The sequence below is a fragment of the Cydia pomonella genome, chromosome 28, assembly GCF_033807575.1.
Source record: "Cydia pomonella isolate Wapato2018A chromosome 28, ilCydPomo1, whole genome shotgun sequence".
NCBI classification, from domain to species: domain Eukaryota; kingdom Metazoa; phylum Arthropoda; class Insecta; order Lepidoptera; family Tortricidae; genus Cydia; species Cydia pomonella.
Genome location: NC_084730.1, coordinates 7,754,519 through 7,775,944, shown reverse-complemented (window position 1 = coordinate 7,775,944; position 21,426 = coordinate 7,754,519). Strand labels below are relative to the sequence as shown.

Genomic DNA, 21,426 nt, shown 5'->3' with positions numbered 1-21,426 from the left:
GAATGAGGAACCATTTTGCCAAGTTTTTTTTACACGTTTTGTCAAACTACAAACTACATCCGCCTTTGATATATATATTTTTTTAAACATAACTATGACGACAATCGTTTCGTGTTGGACGTCATTGTTTCATGCGTCACCTTATCGACCTTACACGACAATAACAACACAATTTGTATGATTCATCAATTGCGCATTTTTAAAGAACGCCTTTAGTTATAAATATCCAAGCTGAAATAGTATATTACATAGCAGCTTCGTAAGGTATGCCTTACATCACATGCAATTGTCGGCCGAGGCGAAGCCGAGGTCACCAAACATGTGATTTACTGGTCGAGGTGTATATATTATTTTTCTGTTCAACGGAGCCGGAAAGCGACAACTTTTGTTTGGCGCAGCGGGCCGAAAGTGACGCTTTCCGGCCGGAGGGCAGAAAAATATGTTGTAAGCATGCTCAAAGTTTATACTTTTAATTTGGCTCACATAGACAAACTATAATACATAAAAAAACAGTATGTCACATCATATAAAAATATCAAAATCATAAAATTACACAATATCTCAGATTCCAACTACACACACTTAAACAATTAAATGATATTTACATAACTTATAAATAATATTGTTAATATCATAGTCTAAATGAAATGAAACTTTTGCCAGGTCTTTAAGATAATAGTTTAGTATAATTCCCTTAGACCGACATAATCGTTAATATCATTAATATAAACAACCAACATTACACCATTTTCTCGTTAATTTCTTTGATTAGTCAATACCAATTCATTATTTCCCACTTTTTTCGCCATCAGATATATCGGAACAGCCAAGGCGCTCACAAATATCTGAACAAGCTTCTATTGTTAAAGCGTTAGAGTGCGTGTTCAGATATCTTTGAGCTCTAATCAGACTGTATTTGTACAGATCACTCTTCCTCCCATGAATGATGATTTTTGCCGTCAACGTTCAATATCATTTAATTTGCCTTAATTGTTAACCTAAGAAAATATTAGGCCATTTAGTATTCGCTGTTTAATCAAAAATGGCAATACTACTACATACTCATAGTGTTGTATTCCTGCCGGTGAGTAAGGTTGCCAGAGCTCAACGAGGGGGTTTAGGGTCGGCAACGCGCATGTAACTCCTCTGGAGTTGGAAGTGTACATAGGCAACGGAGACTGCTTACCATCAGGCAGGCCGTATGCTTGTTTGCCACCGACGTAGTATAAAAAAAATAGTCAACTGTTAAATACCAATTTGTTATCTCTTACATATTTACTTAAAAAATACATGGTCTGTATAGATCGTGTCATTCATGAAGACGCGTATTGACATGTAATTAAAGGTTAAATTTGACAAATCTACGCGTCATCTTGTATGACACGAACCATACTTATCTGACGCTAACGTTTTTCTTCTTCACGCGAAAAAATGGACTAAATCAACGCCCTATCTTTCTCTAGAGATCTTTGTCTTAACATAACTTTCTATTACTCCGTCCTTGCCTCTCGCTCTAGTTTATAGCGGCGTCTCTTTCCTCCACTGGAAGGCGTTGGTTTTGACAGCTGGGTTGGCAGAGCTGGCGCTAGCTGCCAGAGCTACCCCTGTGCGACGGATATTGGCGGCGGCGCTGTCTGTTAAATAAATAAATAAAAAATTAGTATGACACTGGCACCAACTTTAGAAATAGACTTTTAATTGTATAGGTTTCTTAGGAAAACATCGTGTGGAAACCTGCATACGTTTGCAAAGAAATTCAAAAAAGGACTATAGCCCAAGCCCTCCCGCGTATGAGAGGCCTGTGCCCAGCGGTGGGACGAATGTAGTCTGAAGTATATATTATTATTATAAGTAAAATAAACTCAATTTGTAATAAATATATGCATGTATTATATAGACTTTTCTTTGACAATAAAAATTTATGACATAAGTGATGTTCTTATTTAAATGTTCTAAAATACCAAAGAGTAAAAAAGGAGGTTGGGTCATTACAATAAGATTTTTAACGAATAAATATAAATTTATTTACATTGTTTAGACATAATATAAAGTTTAATTTTTTTTTTAAGTTGTATAATGGTAACGTTAAAATTATTCAAAAAATCCCCCGCACTGGCTTCGTGAATTTAAACAAGTACTAGGGAATGCTCCCGGTACCGTCAACCGGGGTGAATAGGGACAGCTGGGGTGAAAGGGACAAAACTTTAAATGTGATTTACCTGGCAATTACTTACAAATACCCACACTAATTGTATCATATATAATCTACTATTATTTTTAGTCGAATGATATAATTTGGGTAAGTATTTTTTTGTAGAAATTATCAGGTAAATCACATTTTAGGATTTGACCCTATTCACCCCAGCCGTCCCTATTCACCCTGGTTGACGCTACTGAGTTTGTATGTATGTATGTATATACTTTATTGTACATAGAAATAAAAACACGAAAAACACAGTTACAGAGTAAATTAAATACAACAAAGGCGAACTTATCCCTGTATGGGATCTCCTCCAGTTAACCTTTGAGGAAATGAGTAAAACAGAAGTAACGGTGAATGAATGACAAACACAAACAAAAGTGTACAATCACTGAAATTAATGAAATGCACGTTTTGAATACACATTGATACAAATATACATAGATAGAAAAATAACCATAAAATAATGCATTAAATATATATATATATAAATAAAAATAAATAAATATTATTATTATTATTATTTTAAACTTTATTGCACATAAAAAAGAGTACAACAGGCGGACTTAATGCCAATAGGCATTCTCTACCAAAAAAAAAAATAAAAAAAATAATAATTCTTTAAATATTCAATATATAATATAAATAAATATGAATTCGAACCAGAAAAGTAAAGGAAATTAAAAAAGTATGTTATAGCGAGAACCGGGAATTCCCGGTTCCGGTAACGTATTTATATAGAACACTTATAAATAGGGCACTTACCCAGGCCGTTTCTGACATTCGCAACAAGTCTCATCGCCGGATTGGTCACGATACCGTTCCTCTTTCCCTTACTGTGAACAAATCATACATTCAATAAAATGTTAAACACAAACGTTTAATTCACCAGATTGATTTATACATATACTCTTTAGATTTTTCGGGAATGCTAAGAAACCTAGTTTTGGTTTGACACTTATATCAAAGAGAATTTGATATAGAGGTGAATCTTGCATCTTTTCAAGCGATGCGATGCCGCCATACCTTTGGCCTATGCTCTATGATGTTCCTGTTCCTTCTTTCTTCTTTTCTTTCTTCCTAGCGTTGTCCCGGCATATTGCCACGGCTCAAGGGAGCCTGGGGTCCGCTTTGACAAATAATCCCAAGATTTGGCGTAGGCACTAGTTTTTACGAAAGCGACTGCCATCTGACCTTCCAACCCAGAGGGTACTAGGCCTTGTTGGGATTAGTCCGGTTTCCTCACGATGTTTTCCTTCACCGAAAAGCGACTGGTAAATATCAAATAACATTTCGTACATAAGTTCCGAAAAACTCATTGGTACGAGCCGGGGTTTAAACCTGTTCCATGATGTTCCTGTTCCTGTGGACCACTAATGTCAAAAAGAAGTACCCACTTAGGGCGGCACGTATTGCAACCCTGTGTGGTACAGAACATTACGGCCCAAAGAATCTGGAATTTCCTGGATTCAACGGGCATCAGTAATGAACTTTAAAGGGCTGTCACAATAGATCACTACCTGGTCGACGTGGCACTCAAAGGCCCAAAACCCCAATAATAATAATAATGCTCTATGATTTTAACAAATTTAACACATATCAGTGAAAGAATAGGGATAAAAGTCAAATGGCGTTCTTAAAGTTTTAATCATGTTTCGAAAGATGGCAGTAAATTTACTGTGGCTACAAAGTTTACTTTGACAATCCGACTCTAAATATTTCAAATTCTCTTTGCTTATATATTTTAGGGCAAGCCATATTACGGTCGAGCGTACAATCATCTCTACTAGTCAATGTATCAAAAATGTATTGAAATTACCTTATTGTCAGTTTCGTAATCGACACTTGTTTAATATTTTATAAAATATATTACATTCCATCTAAAGCCATTTTAAATTCTACCCAAATACATTATTAATTTATTACCTTAACCGTGCTTAACCTAACCTGCATTTTGCATATACAGTATGTAGCTGAACGTAAAGCAATTGGCTATTTGACAGTTTTTTGTAAATAATGTCAATCAATCTTAATTTTCCCGAGGATCAAATGTCTATATAGGACTCATGGCATTTAAGCAACACAAAGGTCAGAAATGAGGGTTAAAGTCTGACGCTCGCACTCGACGATTGAAACGCCTTTAGGCCGGCGCCCCACTGCAGCGCACGCTATGTACACGACCCACGTTCCTATACAAAATTTCGTGGGCTTGCCCACGGTTTGTATTAAAACGTGGGCCGTGGATGTAGCGTGCGCAGCAGTGGGGCGCCGGCCTTAACAAAATGATAATGTAATGTGACGTCACATTACACAAGTCTGTCCTAAATGTATGGAAGATTAAGGAAATTGCAATTTTGACCCTGAAATATTGCGTTTATGTGTATAGTTGTTATACAATTTATTTTTCAATAACGTGTAAGGAATCGAATGGCACCGCATTAGTTTCTGTTTTTGAAAAAAAAAAAAAAATTTTGAGAGCCTTGTACTTTTTTATAATCTCAATATATTTTTTTAAATTCCACTTTTTTTATAATGGATGGCTCATTCTCTATCTATTTAACTAAATTTTGTTATAATATTCAACATGTGTCAAGTACCCAATTACTCAAACCCTGAACGTTTAACTCACACTGAGCAACTTTTACTATGAGACCAACCCCGAAATCAAATGGCATGACATTTCAACATAAGACCAGGAAAATGTATGAAACAGCCAATTTTTTTTCGCGATTTTAGTTTGCTCAGTATGGCCTAAACATTAACGGGTTTACGTAATTGCTTTACGTTCAGTACCCCTAGTGTAAATTTAATCAACATCATAACGTGACGAACGCGTTTGCGTTAAGTCTCATTTTGTATAGGACTTTGAGTTTCCAAAACGTCCCGCTTGGCGCGCTCTTTCTAAATCCAATACAAAATGAGACTAAACGCAAACGCGTACGTCACGTTTCGAAATCGAATTTATTTACACTAGGGGTACAGATAAATACTGTATATGGTTAACGTTTTGTAGACCAATTATCACAAATATGCATATTATTATGTCAACAGTTAGTTAGGTGAAACATTAGATTAGGCGAAGAAAAGTTATGCCAAAGCCACAGAATTTTTCCATACATAGAAGGCACAAAATCCTAACCAGCAGATTCTACTGTTAGTTACCACGCACCACAACTGGTTATTATAATAAGCCAACAACAAGCCAATAGACGTTTATACTGTAACATAAAATCTATAGAATATATTAAGTTAATGTTACAATATTTTAGCGACATATTTGATTTATTTATTGCATAATCTTAAAATAACATTTACAGAGACAAACATAATACCATGAAGACAGAGGTGACAACAGGCGGTCTTGTCGCTAAAGAGCGATCTCTTCCAGACAACCTTAATTCATAAATCGCTCTTGTTTCTAACAATCTACCATATTTAATTATGACTATAGTAATAAGTTAATGTGTCGAAGTCTAATCAACGGTCCCCACTTTGTCGCTTACCATAAGGGCGAGATTTGCTTGTATCTTTATACGAGTTACCCAACACCCGTTACCCAACACCCGTTACCCAACACCCGTTACCCAAATAACTTGTACTTGCCTAAAATAAAAACAAAATTATTTAAAAACAGTTGCTATCCGATGGCCGTCAGTTTATTTAATGCTCTTCCGAGTAGTTTCAAAAACTTGTCCTTAAGGGAACTGAAAAGGAAACTTTCACAATGGTTGCTAGAGGAATGTTTTTACTCTGTTAACGAATTCTTGAAGAGAAATGAAATTGCCCGTAGCTATTAAGTACCTATGTTAATTAATAAATCGATTATGGTTTGGTAATAATAGTTTAGAATAAGTTTATATATTTGCATGTCTTTACTGACAAAACATGTGAAACTTTATACCTCTGTTATAATACCTTTGTACTGACCATGTTTTAAGCAAATAAAATTTCTGATTTCTGAGTAACCTGTCAAAGAGTCCTTATGGCAAGGGACAAAGTGGGAAATTTTGCTTGGATATGACACGAATATTCTTGCTACATAGGTACATAATAACCGGAAAAATAGTTCAATTAGAGAAATAAAATTAGGATTTGTGTTCAAATTGCATACCTGCATTTTCACAAAAAAAATTAAGCAAAAAAACTTAATAAATTCTATAGATTAAATTATGAGACCGGTGACGATGATATATTTAATAATTGTTAATAAGCTACTTAAACATAATTTAAACTACGCAATTGAATATTTAAAAGTCCCACAACCCAGTCGGACGTAAACCTAGCATTAATCTAAGCTCGTATTACATAGATTTTAACTTTGCCCTCAGATAATATGTATTTTCGATGTAAACATTATAAAGTTACAAATAATTTAACATTTTACTCATTAACTTCTCAAGACCTTTCTAATGATTATTGCATTATTATTGAAATTACAAGTTTTTTTTTTTTTTCAAATTTTAACTTAACCCAAACTCGGAACTTGTGTACGGAATATCATTTGATATTTACCACTAGCTTTTCGGTGAAGGAAAACATCGTGAGGAAACCTGCATACATCCGCGAAGAAATTCAAAGGTGCATAGGTGTAAGTCCATTTCCGCATTGGGCCAGCGTGGCCCAAACCCTCTCGCACATGAGAGGAGGCCTGTGCCCAGCAGTGGGACGTATATAAAGAAGAGAAGCTAAGTAAAAACGTGTGAAAACACTTTTGTGTTAAAAATAAACAATCATTTATATGAAGCCGTGGGCAAAGTTACAAACCTATGAAATAAATAATACATCTTAATAATATGTGCCCCCTGCCTATGTGAGCCCTTCTCTTGTCTTCTATATGATAATTTTGCTCATAAGTTTAAGGTGCAAACCCAATGCCTCAGAAAAACCTAGAATTCTTATGAAACCTTTATTGGTAATGTGACCTAAGCCCAACAGATGATGAGTGGATGATATCACAGAAAAAGTATTAAACCAGTATCTTGTCTACGTAAGAACGTCCCAATTTAAATACAATATAGCCTGCAAAGACAGAATAGGCAAGTTTCTTCACATTTGAATATTTCATTTCAATTAACTAACGAACCTGAAAACTGATATGTAATTTTAATTTACGTTATGTTTAATTATTTTTATGATTAGGACATTTGGAATATCCTTTGCACTGCAGTGCTTTATCTTTACTTTGTGATTTCAACTTAATTTTTTACTTTATTTTAATGAATATTCAATAGGTACCATCAACCGGGGTGAATAGAGATGGCAGGGGTGAGAATAGGCATAAAAATTTGGAATGAGATTTACCTGATAATTTCTTAAAAACTATCTACACAAATTGTAAGTAAGTACATAAAACTTCATTGTACGAGAAATATTGATTACATCAGATAGAACATAATTGTGTAAAACAAAGGCGAACTTATCCGTAAGAGGGATCTCTTCCAATTGTATTATGCGATTGAAAATAATAGTAGATTTTGTATGATACGATTTGTGGTGGTAGTTTTTAAGAAATTGTCAGGTAAATCTCATTCCAGATTTTATTCCTATTCACCCCCGCCATCCCCAGTCACCCTTGTTGTCGGTAATACAAGCATTTTAAGTTTGGGCGTCATTTTTAACCTATCGTCTGTATGATAAGGATCCTGAACGAATTTTTAGTCATCTTCTTGCTTTTTTTCGCGAACGTTTTTTTTTTTTTTGCTTGAGCCCACGATTTTTGACCACCAACACGTCGTCAGCTGAGAATACCTTTGTGCCATATCCATTTTTGAGCAAAATAGTTTTTTAATGATTCCGAAAATAACAAAAACATGCTATAATTGACACACATTTAATAAAAATATTTTTCAAAAATGTTGTTACATATCTGCATTTTAAAGGATAATTTAAACTATGTTAACAGAAACATATCCAAAACTTTGTGTAATGTCAATCATTGTACGTTTAATATTTACTCGTCAAGAACAGATATGGCAATAATAACAATGCTCTTTTTGTTGCGCAGCGACTCCATTTTCCAGTGTCGACGCTCAAAAGACGCTGGGGTATCTCTTAGAAGGTCGTTTTTACGAGATCAAAATACTGGTTACACCACTTTAGCCGTGTCGTTACAGTATAAACCTCTCTCGCTCACTCACGTTTTCTTAAATATTCGCCCTCTCGCTCGCCCCAAACTGCCTACAAGCCTGTTGTACGCCTGCCGGCTCTTGGATGCTGCGACACTATGTACACAAACTATACTATAAACTTTGTTAAGCCTAAACCCTCGTTTCTATCGTACTAAAACTATATGAATTAACATTTTCTAATATCTAAAACAATATAGCACTTTATGGCTCAGTTTCATTGGTCGATAACTCGGTCAATATAAAGCGCGCGGGGACTCCCCGCGGTGGTAAGGTGGTATAGCAACTAGTGAAACTCATAATGGCATGCGTTTTGGAAATCTCCCGCACCCCGCATACGGGCCCTATCTTCTTCTTCTCCTAAGCTTTTTCCCATCATCTGGGGTCAGCTCTTCTTGTCTGTCTTTTCCATTTTTCTCTATCCTGCGCTATTGCTGCGTCCATCTCGGTCTCCTTCAGATCTCTCCGGACCATCGTCAGCCAGGTGGCGGGGGATCTTCCGTGACGACGCGTCGTGGTGGGTAGGCTTAACGCTACGTTTACCATGTGGTGTGTAGGGCGGCGGAGTATATGGCCATACCATCGCAAGCAACGTTCCTTGACCTTGTCAATGATGGGAGCGACTTTGTAACTGCCTCGGATGTGTATGTTTCGAACTTACACCATACGGAAGCATACGGACCCTATCGATCAATGAAATGTCTATCGCGATATTATTTCATTATTATTCTCGTATCCGACGTTTCAGTTGTTACACCAGCTGTGGTCACGGATGTCATCCGATATGGCTCAGTTTCATTGGTCGATAGAGGTGCGGCAGATTTTCTTAAAGCATGCCATAGGGCCCGCATTCGGGGAACTGTTTTCAGTGGTCGATAGGGCCTGTATGCGGGGTGTGGGAGATTTCAAAAACGCTTGCCATTATGAGTTTCACGAGTCGTTATGCCACCTTACCGCCTGCGGGGAGTCACCCGCATGCTGTATATCGACCGAACTATCGACTTATGAGTTTCACTAGTCGTTCTACCGCCTGCGGGGAGTCCCCGCACGCTTTATATCGACCGAGTTACCGACCAAAATGAAATTATGACGTGTTAGACCAGTTTATATCACTAAACATCAAAATTAACATAAAAAGACAAACACTTCTAAACTATGTCTACGCTCAATATAGAAAAAACATCGTTTGATTGACTTCTTGATTCTGCCAATAAAGCAATGAATATTTGTTCCTGTGGTATGTAGGTTTTCTATGTATGAATACATCATACAGGATGGGTTTTCTTTTTGGGTAAGTGAGGGCAGTTATCAGATTCCGCGCTGCTACGCGAAAATGATCTTAGAAGACCTTCCCTCGATTTCAAATTAATGTAGATTGGCGTTTACAGATTTTGGAAAAAACGTACCAGGTGCGAGAAAAAGGTTATTTTTGACGAACTTTTTTTTTATGTCAGTTACAACGTAATAGGACTGAATGGCGAGATAGAAAATTGTAAATAAAATTTCATGGTTTTCTCCATAAATTTATGGAAAAAAACTTTAATTTGTGGCATTTTAGTACAATAACTTAAGTTGACCCCTAGGAAACTATTGATACTAGATAGGAATGGATTCATTGGCATAAAAAAATAGCATGTGAAAAATAAAAGTTCATTTTCATACAAATTGTATAGGAAAAGTTTTCCTCGATTTGTGGTTTTTCTAGCCGGATTTTTTATTGATCCCATACAAGCTTTAGATCCTCGATAGGAGTGGGATCAATTGGCATAAAAAAAAGTTTTGTCAAAAATGACCTTAATGTATGTTTTTTCCAAAATCTGTAAACGCCAATCTTCATTAATTTGAAATCAAGGGAAGGTCTTCTAAGACCGTTTTGGCGTTGCAGCACGAGATCTGCTAGCTGCCCTCACTTACCCAAAAAGAAAATCCAACCTGTATATTATAGGATAGCGACGAACAAACGCACATTGTGTTAAATTGTTTAAGCTTAGTTGTATACAAAAACCTTATACCTGAATACGAAAAAAAGCAATACACACAGCGGAGTACATTAACAAACAAATATGTATACACAAGTGAGAGACTTTCCATATACCGTACACCGGGGTGAATAGGGACGGCTGGGGTGAATAGGGTCAAAACTTTAAATGTGATTTATCTGATAATTTCTTAATAACTAACCAGACCAATTGTATCATTCGATTGAATATAATAGTCGATTTCGTATGAGACAATTTGTGTAGTACCAGTTTTCTGCGTATATAAGTATATATATATACCTATCTATTATATATGTCGTCGCCTAGTACCCACAACACAAGCCTTATTGAGCTTAACTTGTGGCCAGGTCGATTTGTGTAAAAATGTCCGTTAATATTTATTTATTTATTAAGAAAAAAATAAGTCAATGTCTAGTATATATCGACTAGACATCGACTTATTATATATATATATAATAAGCGGTGGTGGCCGAGTGGATATGACGTCCGACTTTCAATCCGGTGGTCGTGGGTTCAAATCCTGGCTCGTACCAATGAGTTTTTCGGAACTTAAGTACGAAATATCATTTGATATTTACCACTTGCTTTTCGGTGAAGGAAAACATCGGGAGGAAACCTGCATGCATCTGCGAAGAAATTCAAAGGTGTATGTGAAGTCCCCAATCCGCATTGGGCTAGCGTGGGGACTATAGCCCGAGCCCTCTCGCGCATGAGAGGAGGCCTGTGCCCAGCAGTGGGACGTATATAGGCTAAATTATTATATTATATATATATATATATATATATATATATATATATATATATATATATATATATATATATATATATATGTTGATATATGAATGTGCCCTCAGGGACAATTGTGGCATTTTCTATACAAAGTGCTGAATTCTCATTTTTTCGTGATGATTAATATGTTATTATTCTGGAACTACCAAAGCTGTTATTTTCAACCTATCTTCTTTTGTTAGCTTTGTTTATACCTATGAATCTCCAGGTCTATTTGTTATTTACCTTTGTCTCTGTACATTGAGTACAATATTATGTAATATGGCTATTACGAATGTGTTATAATTAATAACATTTATTTATACAGTCTGTGTTATAGTTTTTTTTTTTATAACTTATAAAAAAAGGAAATTATCAGGTAAATCACATTTAAAGTTTTGTCCCTACTCACCCCGGTTGACGGTACTTGTTCAAAGTAAGAACATCATTAATATTCTTAAGTTAGATAGCCTCATACTTTTTAATTATTCCTATACGTATTCCTCAAAAGGCACAAATTATGCAAGTTCTTACCTATCTCGTTCTTGCTGTGGCTTCGTGTCCCGTCCGAGTATGATACGCATATGTGTATCGCGGTTGAAGTGTGTGTCCGTCAACACAGGTTGAGCTGTCAGGCTTGGGGGTTGAGAACCTGTGACAAATAGATAAATATTATATGACATTATTACACAAATTGACTAAGTCCCACAGTAAGCTCATTAAGGCTTGTGTTGTGGGTACTTAGACAACGATATATATATATATAAATATATGAATACCCGTTGCCAGGGAGGTTTTGGGATTATACTGAGCAACTTTTACTATGGGACCAACCCCGAAATGAAGAAAAAAAAAATTACCCTCTCATAGAAAATGGACCAGCTAAAATGTATGAAACAGCCAGAAATTTTTTTCGCGATTTCTGGGTTGGTCCCACAGTAAAAGTTGGTCAGTATAAGCCCAAAACCTCGCTGGCAACGGGAATGCACATATTTTTTGGCCACCGTGTATAAATATTTATAAATACTTAAATACATAGAAAACACCCAGCACTCAGGAACAAATATCTGTGTTCATCATACAAATAAATGCCCTTACCAGGATTTGAACCTGGGACCATCAACCTACCGGGAGAACTATTGCGACTCCATAGATTGTGCTACTAACCACCGTGTGCTACCAAAAGTCCTAAGCCTACAAATAACGTTAGGTTAGGTTACACGCTTTTTACATTGTGATCTGTCACAGGATGGATGTGCCATACCTACTACGGTATACCCCATTTCATTTACCATGGCGGGATTCCACTTGAAACTGTACAAAGAGAACCATAATGTTGAACTATTGTTTAACAATTGGCTACTTGACAGTTTTTTGTAAATAATATTTTCCTGGGGATCAAATGTCTATGATATGAAATGAAAATCTTTATTTTCAGGCAATCATAATCTTAATAATATTAGTGAAATTTGCGACAACTTAAACGCAACCGCGATCGGCTGAGCGGAGCGATCCGAAGATAGCCGAAAGCATCGCAGAGCGAGAGCGAGTGAGCACTGAGTGCGAGTGCGAACGAGATAACACGGTAATGATGGCTTGGCAAACAAACATGACACTATCTCAAGTGGCATTATACATTACGCGCACTGTCTATAGACTTGAACTGAACATTCCTATCGGCGCGTCAATCTATATCGAATTGAATCCATTAATCCATTATTCGCTTCGGCCGGTCGTTCGCGCTCGCGTAATGAGTGATGGTTGAAGTAATGGTTGATTTCTCGGAGTGATACGTAATGCCATATTACGCGTTGGAGTGATATCTCATTTGTGATATTACGAACATTACTGACATATGTCTAAAAACTGGCATACTTATTATAAAATATATCTTAAAAACTAAAACACACACTATGATTGCGATGCATTGCGGTGTGTCTATATAGGACTCAAGGCATTAAATGCCTAAATAAGGCAGTAAATAATGTCAAACGATATTGATTTTCCTGAGGATCAAATGTCTATATGGGACTCATGGCATTTAAGCAACACGAACGTCAGAAATGAGGGTTAAAGTCTGACGCTCGCACTCGACGATTGAAACGCCTCTAACAAAATGATATTGTGATGTGACGTCACATTACATTTGTTCTAAATGTATGGAAGATCGAGAAAATTGCTATTTTGACCCTGAAATATTGCGTATATGCATATAATTGTCATGTAATTTATTTTCAATAAAATGTAAGGAATCGAACGGTACCATTTTCTTTTTGAAAGTAAAAAAAAACAACGGGTTGCACTCCGGGAGTGCCAGCAGAAGTGAAAACTTGAATATTAACGTTGTGCATTTTTGATATTTTGGAATGGTTAGGGAAGATTTTTGAACGAATTTCTTTAATTATCAGTATAAAAGTAATATCATTTATGTGGTAAAATACAATATTCATTTATTACGCTATCGTACACAAACATGACAATTTATGTAACATTAAAAATTTAACACTTTTTTGATCAGGTCACGTGTCCATCTTACGAATTTTCAATCTGACGAATCTGTCGGTCACGTGACCTGTTGCGAGTTTTAAAAAAATTTCCAATCACAAAAAGTGCACAGCGCCGCTAAAGAAGTTTTCACTTCAAAAAATATTTTTTTTTTTACATTTTGGAGTCTTGTATTTCTTTTTAAATCTCGATATGTCTTTTTAATTTCCACTTTTTTATAATGGATGGCTCTTTTTCTAAATTTTGTTATAATATTCAACGTTTTGTTAAAGTACCCAATTGCATAGGACAGTATAGTAGCAGCACTCACGTGTCTCCTGTTTCACTTACCATGTGTGGGCTGTGTGGGGCTACAAATGTCGCTGATAGGGCTCCGCGGCGGGGACGCGTAGAGCGGACTCATGTTGTCTCTGTCGCACGGGTAGCCGTGGCGCTCGTCGCGCCGTCTGTCTCGCTCGCACGCGTAGCCGCGTAGGTCGGCGTCGCGTTCGTTGGCTGCGTAACTCCTATACGATAAAATAATTATATTTATTAATATTAAATTAACATACATTCAAGTTTGTCTGGCAATATCTTGCCCTTTATACTCTCCATCTTTAGGTATTTAAAGAAAATTAAACAAACAATTTGTACATTTTCGGGTAGTTATAATATTTATTGGTTAACCAACCAAATACCAAACCGCCTAGATCTGTCACTGAACCTGACTTTCACCTACATTATTTGATCATGTAATGTTTTATCTACCCTCAACTGGCTTAAGGAGCCATTTGAGGGTAGATTTTGTTTACTTTTATTTAAATACCTAAACATACAGAGTATAGACAAAAACGCCTGTTCTCTGGCATAGTTTATTTTATATTCTTGATTTGTGTGTACTATTTTTTTATTATTAAATAAATAAATATTTGGGGACAATCTTACACAGATCGACTTACGGCCCGATTCGAAGAATGATTAAGACACGTTTAAGATCTTGGAAATATCTTTAAAAGATCGATAACTAAACGACATGTCAAAATAGTACATTACGATACAAGTGCGAAAAATAGGAAATTCGAAACGAGTGGCGATAAATTAAAACACGACCGAAGGGAGTGTTTTAAATCGACACGAGTTGCGAATTACCTATTCGCACATGTATCGTACAACGTTTTACAGTACATATGGCCCTTTAAATGTTCGACACAGTAACATAATATGCTACTTCTCGCACTAGTGCTATAAAGTAGCCCCATATGTACTGTAAATGACGTTTAGTTCGATTCCGCTGTGATCCCAGTAAGATCTATCTACGATATTTCTAACGTCAAACTGACATTGGTTGCCCGAATCGAACTGCTTCTGTCAATTATACGACATACAAACGATATCTATTTTTTTTTTATGTAATAGGACATTTATTACACAAATTGACTAAGTCCCACAGTAAGCTCAATAAGGCTTGTGTTGAGGGTACTTAGACAACGATATATATAATATATAAATATTTATAAATACTTAAATACATAGAAAACACCCATGACTCAGGAACAAATATTCATGCTCATCACACGAATAAATGCCCTTACCAGGATTTGAACCCGGGACCATCGGCTTCGTAGGCAGGGTCACTACCCACTAGGCCAAACCGGTCGTCACATATCTAAATGAGAACTTGTCTAAACCAGAACTTATCGTATCTCATTCTTCGAATCGGGCCGCTAGACCCACACTAAGCAAAGCTTGTACAATATCTTGGGCCGCAATAAGAGTATTTTACCTAAGTTTAGAATCCTTTTCGACGGCATGATGTTCGGGTATCACGTTTTCTCTCTCTTTCTCGCGCCTGCTTCGGCCACATCGTGCGACCTGTTGCGCGAAAGAGAGCGATAGATTCGCTCGGTTTGGCTGTAAAATATAAAATTTTAGCGGGGTTAAGTTTAGAGCCATACAAACAATAGCCTAGATCACTGGCTGGCTATGCCCTTGAGCATAGCCGTAACGTATACAAGTGCATGTACGTGTTATTTAAGCCATTATACGTTTATATTGAACCCGGGTACGTCCTTAAACTACGTCCACAAGAGAGGTATGGGCATTGTGAATGTCATCTCGCTTTGTGTAGTAGGGCACAGCCAGTGGATGTCATTCCAGATCTAGAGCAGAGCCCAACTGGGGAAGTACCGCCACCTTACAGACAACAGCAGCCAAATAACACTAGACCCTACTCATAGTGTTGTGTTCCTGCCGGTGAGTAGGGTTGCCAGAGCTCAACGAAGGGTGGGAGGGGTGTTAGGGTCGGCAACGCGCATGCATCTCCTCTGGAGTTGTAGGCGTACATAGGCTACGGAGACTTCTTACCATCAGGCGGGCCGTATGCTTGTTTGCCAAGGACGTAGAATAAAAAAAAATTGAATCTAGTTGTTTGTCTTTACGTCACACCTCACATGGCGATCCTACCAGCGCGGCCTTGTGCTGCACTGGTGGCACGCCGCGCCAGCCAGTGAAGGTCAAAAAGGAAATTGAGAAAAAAAAAATTATCAATTAAAAATACATTTATGCAAAAGTGACTATTCGAACATCATTGTGAATTTGTCCCTAACGAACTATCATCTCGATTTTCGTGCCCGAACTGTACACATTTGATCCTTACAGAGATCCGATTTAAATTGTAATTTTTTTTATTTTTTTATTTATTTAGGTAAACAAATAGACACTACAAGAAAGGCTTAAATATAAAGTATTTTAAACACTGTTTACAGTATGTGTGAGCAACACCATTCACCACTTATTAATTAGGTACAATTAGTTAGATTATTCGGAGATTTTTTTTTACAAGTTTTACAACACTGAAGCTTAAGGCAGGGAGGCATTGACATTGATAAATTCATGAAGAAGATAAAATAATCTTTAACGCTTAACAGTTAACAGTGCATGCAGTGTTACGTTAATATTGAATAGTTACAATTTTTTTTCGCTTCATAACAGTAGACAAATTAACACGAAATTAGAGAACGCCATTTACCTTTTCGTGGTGTGTGAGATCGGGTGGTGGCTCGTGGTCTCTGGTGGAGCCGGCGGACGATTTGGTAGAGTTGCTGTGTGTGCTGCGACGCTTGTACTCTGGAGAGTCTTCTGCAAAATTATGAGGAATAAACATTTATAGCGCTTTTAAGAGATATTGTAGTAGTCAGTAGTAACTGGTACATTTAAATGTCGTAAAAAATACCCAGACCCAGAAGCAACTGTTTTGTTTTTGAAATTGGAATCCTTTACACAATAAAATTTCAAAATAGATTTTGGAATTAGTACAAAAATTTGTACTCAGGGTCTTAGGAGGTTAAATCTAAAAATGAAAATAAACATTCTCATTTGCCTTTTTGGTGACGATTTATGGTGTTACGAGTACATTGGGGGTGACTGTCCCCCCAGAATTGTTTTGAATTTGAATTGAATTGTTTTTTTTATTAGTGATGATGATATTGTTAGGGATAAGTTCGCCTTTGTACTACCCAATTATATTCCATCTGTTGTAATATTTATTTTTCTCGTACAATAAAGTGTTTACTTACTTACTTGTATATTATCACACACAATATTAACAATAATTAGTTTGTAAGCGTTTCATGATCACATAGACTTACTGATGTTGTGTTCGGCGTGCGGCCTGGACCAACAATACGAGTATATCGTCGAGTATTACTCGTATATAGACTTACTAGTGTTGTGTTCGGGCACCCACTGGACCAACAATACGAGTATATCGTCGAGTATTATATAGACTTACTGGTGTTGTGTTCGGGCACCCACTGGACCAACAATACGAGTATATCGTCGAGTATTATATAGACTTACTGGTGTTGTGTTCGGGCACCCACTGGACCAACAATACGAGTATATCGTCGAGTATTATATAGACTTACTGGTGTTGTGTTCGGGCACCCACTGGACCAACAATACGAGTATATCGTCGAGTATTGTATAGACTGACTGGTGTTGTGTTCGGGCACCCACTGGACCAACAATACGAGTATATCGTCGAGTATTATATAGACTTACTGGTGTTGTGTTCGGGCACCCACTGGACCAACAATACGAGTATATCGTCAAGTATTGTATAGACTGACTGGTGTTGTGTTCGGGCACCCACTGGACCAACAATACGAGTATATCGTCGAGTATTGTATAGACTGACTGGTGTTGTGTTCGGGCACCCACTGGACCAACAATACGAGTATATCGTCGAGTATTGTATAGACTTACTGGTGTTGTGTTCGGGCACCCACTGGACCAACAATACGAGTATATCGTCGAGTATTGTATAGACTTACTGGTGTTGTGTTCGGGCACCCACTGGACCAACAATACGAGTATATCGTCGAGTATTATATAGACTTACTGGTGTTGTGTTCGGGCACCCACTGGACCAACAATACGAGTATATCGTCGAGTATTATATAGACTTACTGGTGTTGTGTTCGGGCACCCACTGGACCAACAATACGAGTATATCGTCGAGTATGATATAGACTTACTGGTGTTGTGTTCGGGCACCCACTGGACCAACAATACGAGTATATCGTCGAGTAGGTATTATATAGACTTACTGGTGTTGTGTTCGGGCACCCACTGGACCAACAATACGAGTATATTGTCGAGTATTATATAGACTGACTAGTGTTGTGTTCGGGCACCCACTGGACCAACAATACGAGTATATCGTCGAGTAATGTATAGACTGACTGGTGTTGTGTTCGGGCACCCACTGGACCAACAATACGAGTATATCGTCGAGTATTATATAGACTTACTGGTGTTGTGTTCGGGCACCCACTGGACCAACAATACGAGTATATCGTCAAGTATTGTATAGACTGACTGGTGTTGTGTTCGGGCACCCACTGGACCAACAATACGAGTATATCGTCGAGTATTGTATAGACTGACTGGTGTTGTGTTCGGGCACCCACTGGACCAACAATACGAGTATATCGTCGAGTATTGTATAGACTTACTGGTGTTGTGTTCGGGCACCCACTGGACCAACAATACGAGTATATCGTCGAGTATTGTATAGACTGACTGGTGTTGTGTTCGGGCACCCACTGGACCAACAATACGAGTATATCGTCGAGTATTGTATAGACTGACTGGTGTTGTGTTCGGGCACCCACTGGACCAACAATACGAGTATATCGTCGAGTATTGTATAGACTGACTGGTGTTGTGTTCGGGCACCCACTGGACCAACAATACGAGTATATCGTCGAGTATTGTATAGACTTACTGGTGTTGTGTTCGGGCACCCACTGGACCAACAATACGAGTATATCGTCGAGTATTGTATAGACTTACTGGTGTTGTGTTCGGGCACCCACTGGACCAACAATACGAGTATATCGTCGAGTATTGTATAGACTTACTGGTGTTGTGTTCGGGCACCCACTGGACCAACAATACGAGTATATCGTCGAGTATTGTATAGACTTACTGGTGTTGTGTTCGGGCAGCAGCGCGGGCGCGGCGCGCTCCAGCAGGCGGCTGATGTGCGCGTGGCCGGCGCGCCACGCCACCGTGCCCGGCGTGCGGCCTGCCCCACAGGACCAGTATAGCGACACGGTGGTATACTACAATACTACGGAGGCCGGGAGACGAAGGATTGCAGGCCAAGTAGATATAGATAGGATACAAGACCGGCAACCCCGTTTCTCGCCGAGATTTGTATAGTGCTTTTCTCAAACTTCAATTTGTTTTATTCGTACACAGCTTTAAACAAATTACGATTATTTGATGATTGAATGCCAAGACGTTATATCACAATTTGACGTTTAAAAACAAAAGAAGATTGCTTTACAGGCCTAGATCTGTAAGGCTGCATAAAATTCCTTTACATATCATCTACACTCATCGCACCGGTATACGCATCGCTGGATACGTAGTATTTCCGGACCTAATTTAAAGTAAGTCATGTCAATATTTTATTGCAAGTTTGAGAAAAGCCCATTTAGATGGTGCGAGTTTCTCGCCTCGACCATACGATTATTACAGCATAAAAAAAAGTATCATGTAAACTATACATATGTACGATATCGCATAAGAAGGAGCAATAATCGCCTGACGTATGATGATTATAGTATAGTAAGTGGTGCTATAATTGTATAGTAAATGCACAAAAAACTATAAACAGGAAAATGTAATCAATAGCAAAAATATTTGTAAAGCATCCTGGAATGTAATAAAAAATCAAACAGACAAACCGATCAATAATCAATACATCGAAAACATTCAGCATAATGGTTTGAATATTACGGATCCATCTAATATAGCTATATTTACCAACCATTTTATAGAAACAAAAAACTTAACAACACTGTAAGGAGTTAGTTCATAAGGAAGTAATAATGCAACCTTGCTGTTTTTGTAGCTATAAATTACGTGTTTATTGAATAAAACTTTAGTATTTAATCAGCATTCACTTGTTTAATTGGCTACTTGACAGTTTTTTATAAATAGTGTCAAACGATCTTTATTTTCCTGAGGATCAAATGTCTATATACGAGTAGGACTCATGGCATTTAAGCAACAAAAAGGTCAGAAATGAGAGTTAAAGTCTGACGCTCGCACTCGACGATTGAAACGCCTCTAACAAAATGATAAGGTGATGTGACGTCACATCATATAAGTCTGTCCTAAATGTATGGAAGATCAAGGAAATTGCCATTTTGTCCCTGAAATATTGCGTTTGTGTGTATAGTTGACATACAATTAATTTTTCAATAAAATGTAAGGAATCGAATGGTACCATTTACTTTTCTATTTTTGAAAGACAAAAATCTTTTTTTTTTGAGACATCGGAGCCTTGTATTTTTTTTTATAATCTCAATGTAATTTTTTTAAATTCCACTTTTTTATAATGGATGGCTCATTTTCTATCCATTGAACTAAATTTTGTTATAATATTCAACATGTGTCAAGTACAAAATTGCTTCAACTTCCCGCACCACATGGCGACCCTGCTACGTTTGCGAAATTGCATTAATCGGACAAAAGCCGAGGCACTCATACATCTTTAATTGACATTTAAATACATATAATTTAATTTCTTTTAAACTTAATTTTTTGATTGTAATGGGTTTTTATTCTTAATTTATTATTCTTACTTATAGACTATAATTCTTGATTATTCAATCAATCAATCAATATTTTTATTTGTTATTCATTTTGACATTTCCATTGTATAATGTTTTTATCTGAAAATAATATTGATTGAGTGATTGATCTGGTCTGATCAGGGATACATGCCATATATGATTCATGTATCCCTGCCAAATTGCAGCTTTCTAGTACTAACGATCACGGAGCACTGCCGAGGACGGACGGACATGGCGAAGCTATAAGGGTTTCTACGTGACTAGGAAACCCTAAAAGATGCTATATGCTGTGATCTATAAACTTACCGCAATGATCAGCCTGCAAGGGATCCGCTCCGTGCTGCAGCAGCCACAACACGCATTCCTCGTGACCCTCCTGGGCTGCGATACCTGAAAACATAATGTATCGGTCAAATCATTTCCAGCCACCAGTTTATTTGACCGAACGAGCGCCGGGCGCGAGCGAAGCGGCTGTTTCAGCTTGCGCAAAAATGTTTTCATATGTCCGGCTTTTCTCCTCTATACATATATTTTTCTATATATTTATATAAAATTTGTATTATAGCGTGTAGTAGCGCTCTCTCGGAAAGGTTTAGCGTCGAGATCCTTAGACAAGCCCACGGCGCCGTGTGCAAGCAGCGCCGCCAGAACGTCGTATTAGCGCCGTTGTTCCACATCTATAGCGCCCCTCTACG

At 37.4% G+C, this 21,426-nt stretch overlaps 1 protein-coding gene across 5 annotated transcripts in view; it reads right to left on the bottom strand.

Moving 5' to 3' along the window:
• Positions 1 to 454: 454 nt before the first annotated feature.
• Positions 455 to 21,426, bottom strand: part of LOC133533129 (ankyrin repeat domain-containing protein 50) — a 176,502-nt gene continuing 155,530 nt past the window's right edge. For 4 of the 5 annotated variants that reach the window (XM_061872085.1, XM_061872086.1, XM_061872088.1 and 1 more), the window contains 9 exons: positions 21,038 to 21,121; positions 19,072 to 19,170; positions 16,606 to 16,715; positions 15,361 to 15,488; positions 13,929 to 14,104; positions 11,628 to 11,745; positions 8,338 to 8,421; positions 2,966 to 3,036; positions 455 to 1,634 (listed from right to left, as the gene is read on the bottom strand). In XM_061872085.1, coding sequence (XP_061728069.1) covers positions 1,519 to 1,634; positions 2,966 to 3,036; positions 8,338 to 8,421; positions 11,628 to 11,745; positions 13,929 to 14,104; positions 15,361 to 15,488; positions 16,606 to 16,715; positions 19,072 to 19,170; positions 21,038 to 21,121 — 986 coding nt within the window. In that variant the 3' untranslated portion in view covers positions 455 to 1,518. The remainder of the gene's footprint in view (positions 1,635 to 2,965; positions 3,037 to 8,337; positions 8,422 to 11,627; positions 11,746 to 13,928; positions 14,105 to 15,360; positions 15,489 to 16,605; positions 16,716 to 19,071; positions 19,171 to 21,037; positions 21,122 to 21,426) is intronic. The other variant, XM_061872089.1, reaches the window with a different exon arrangement.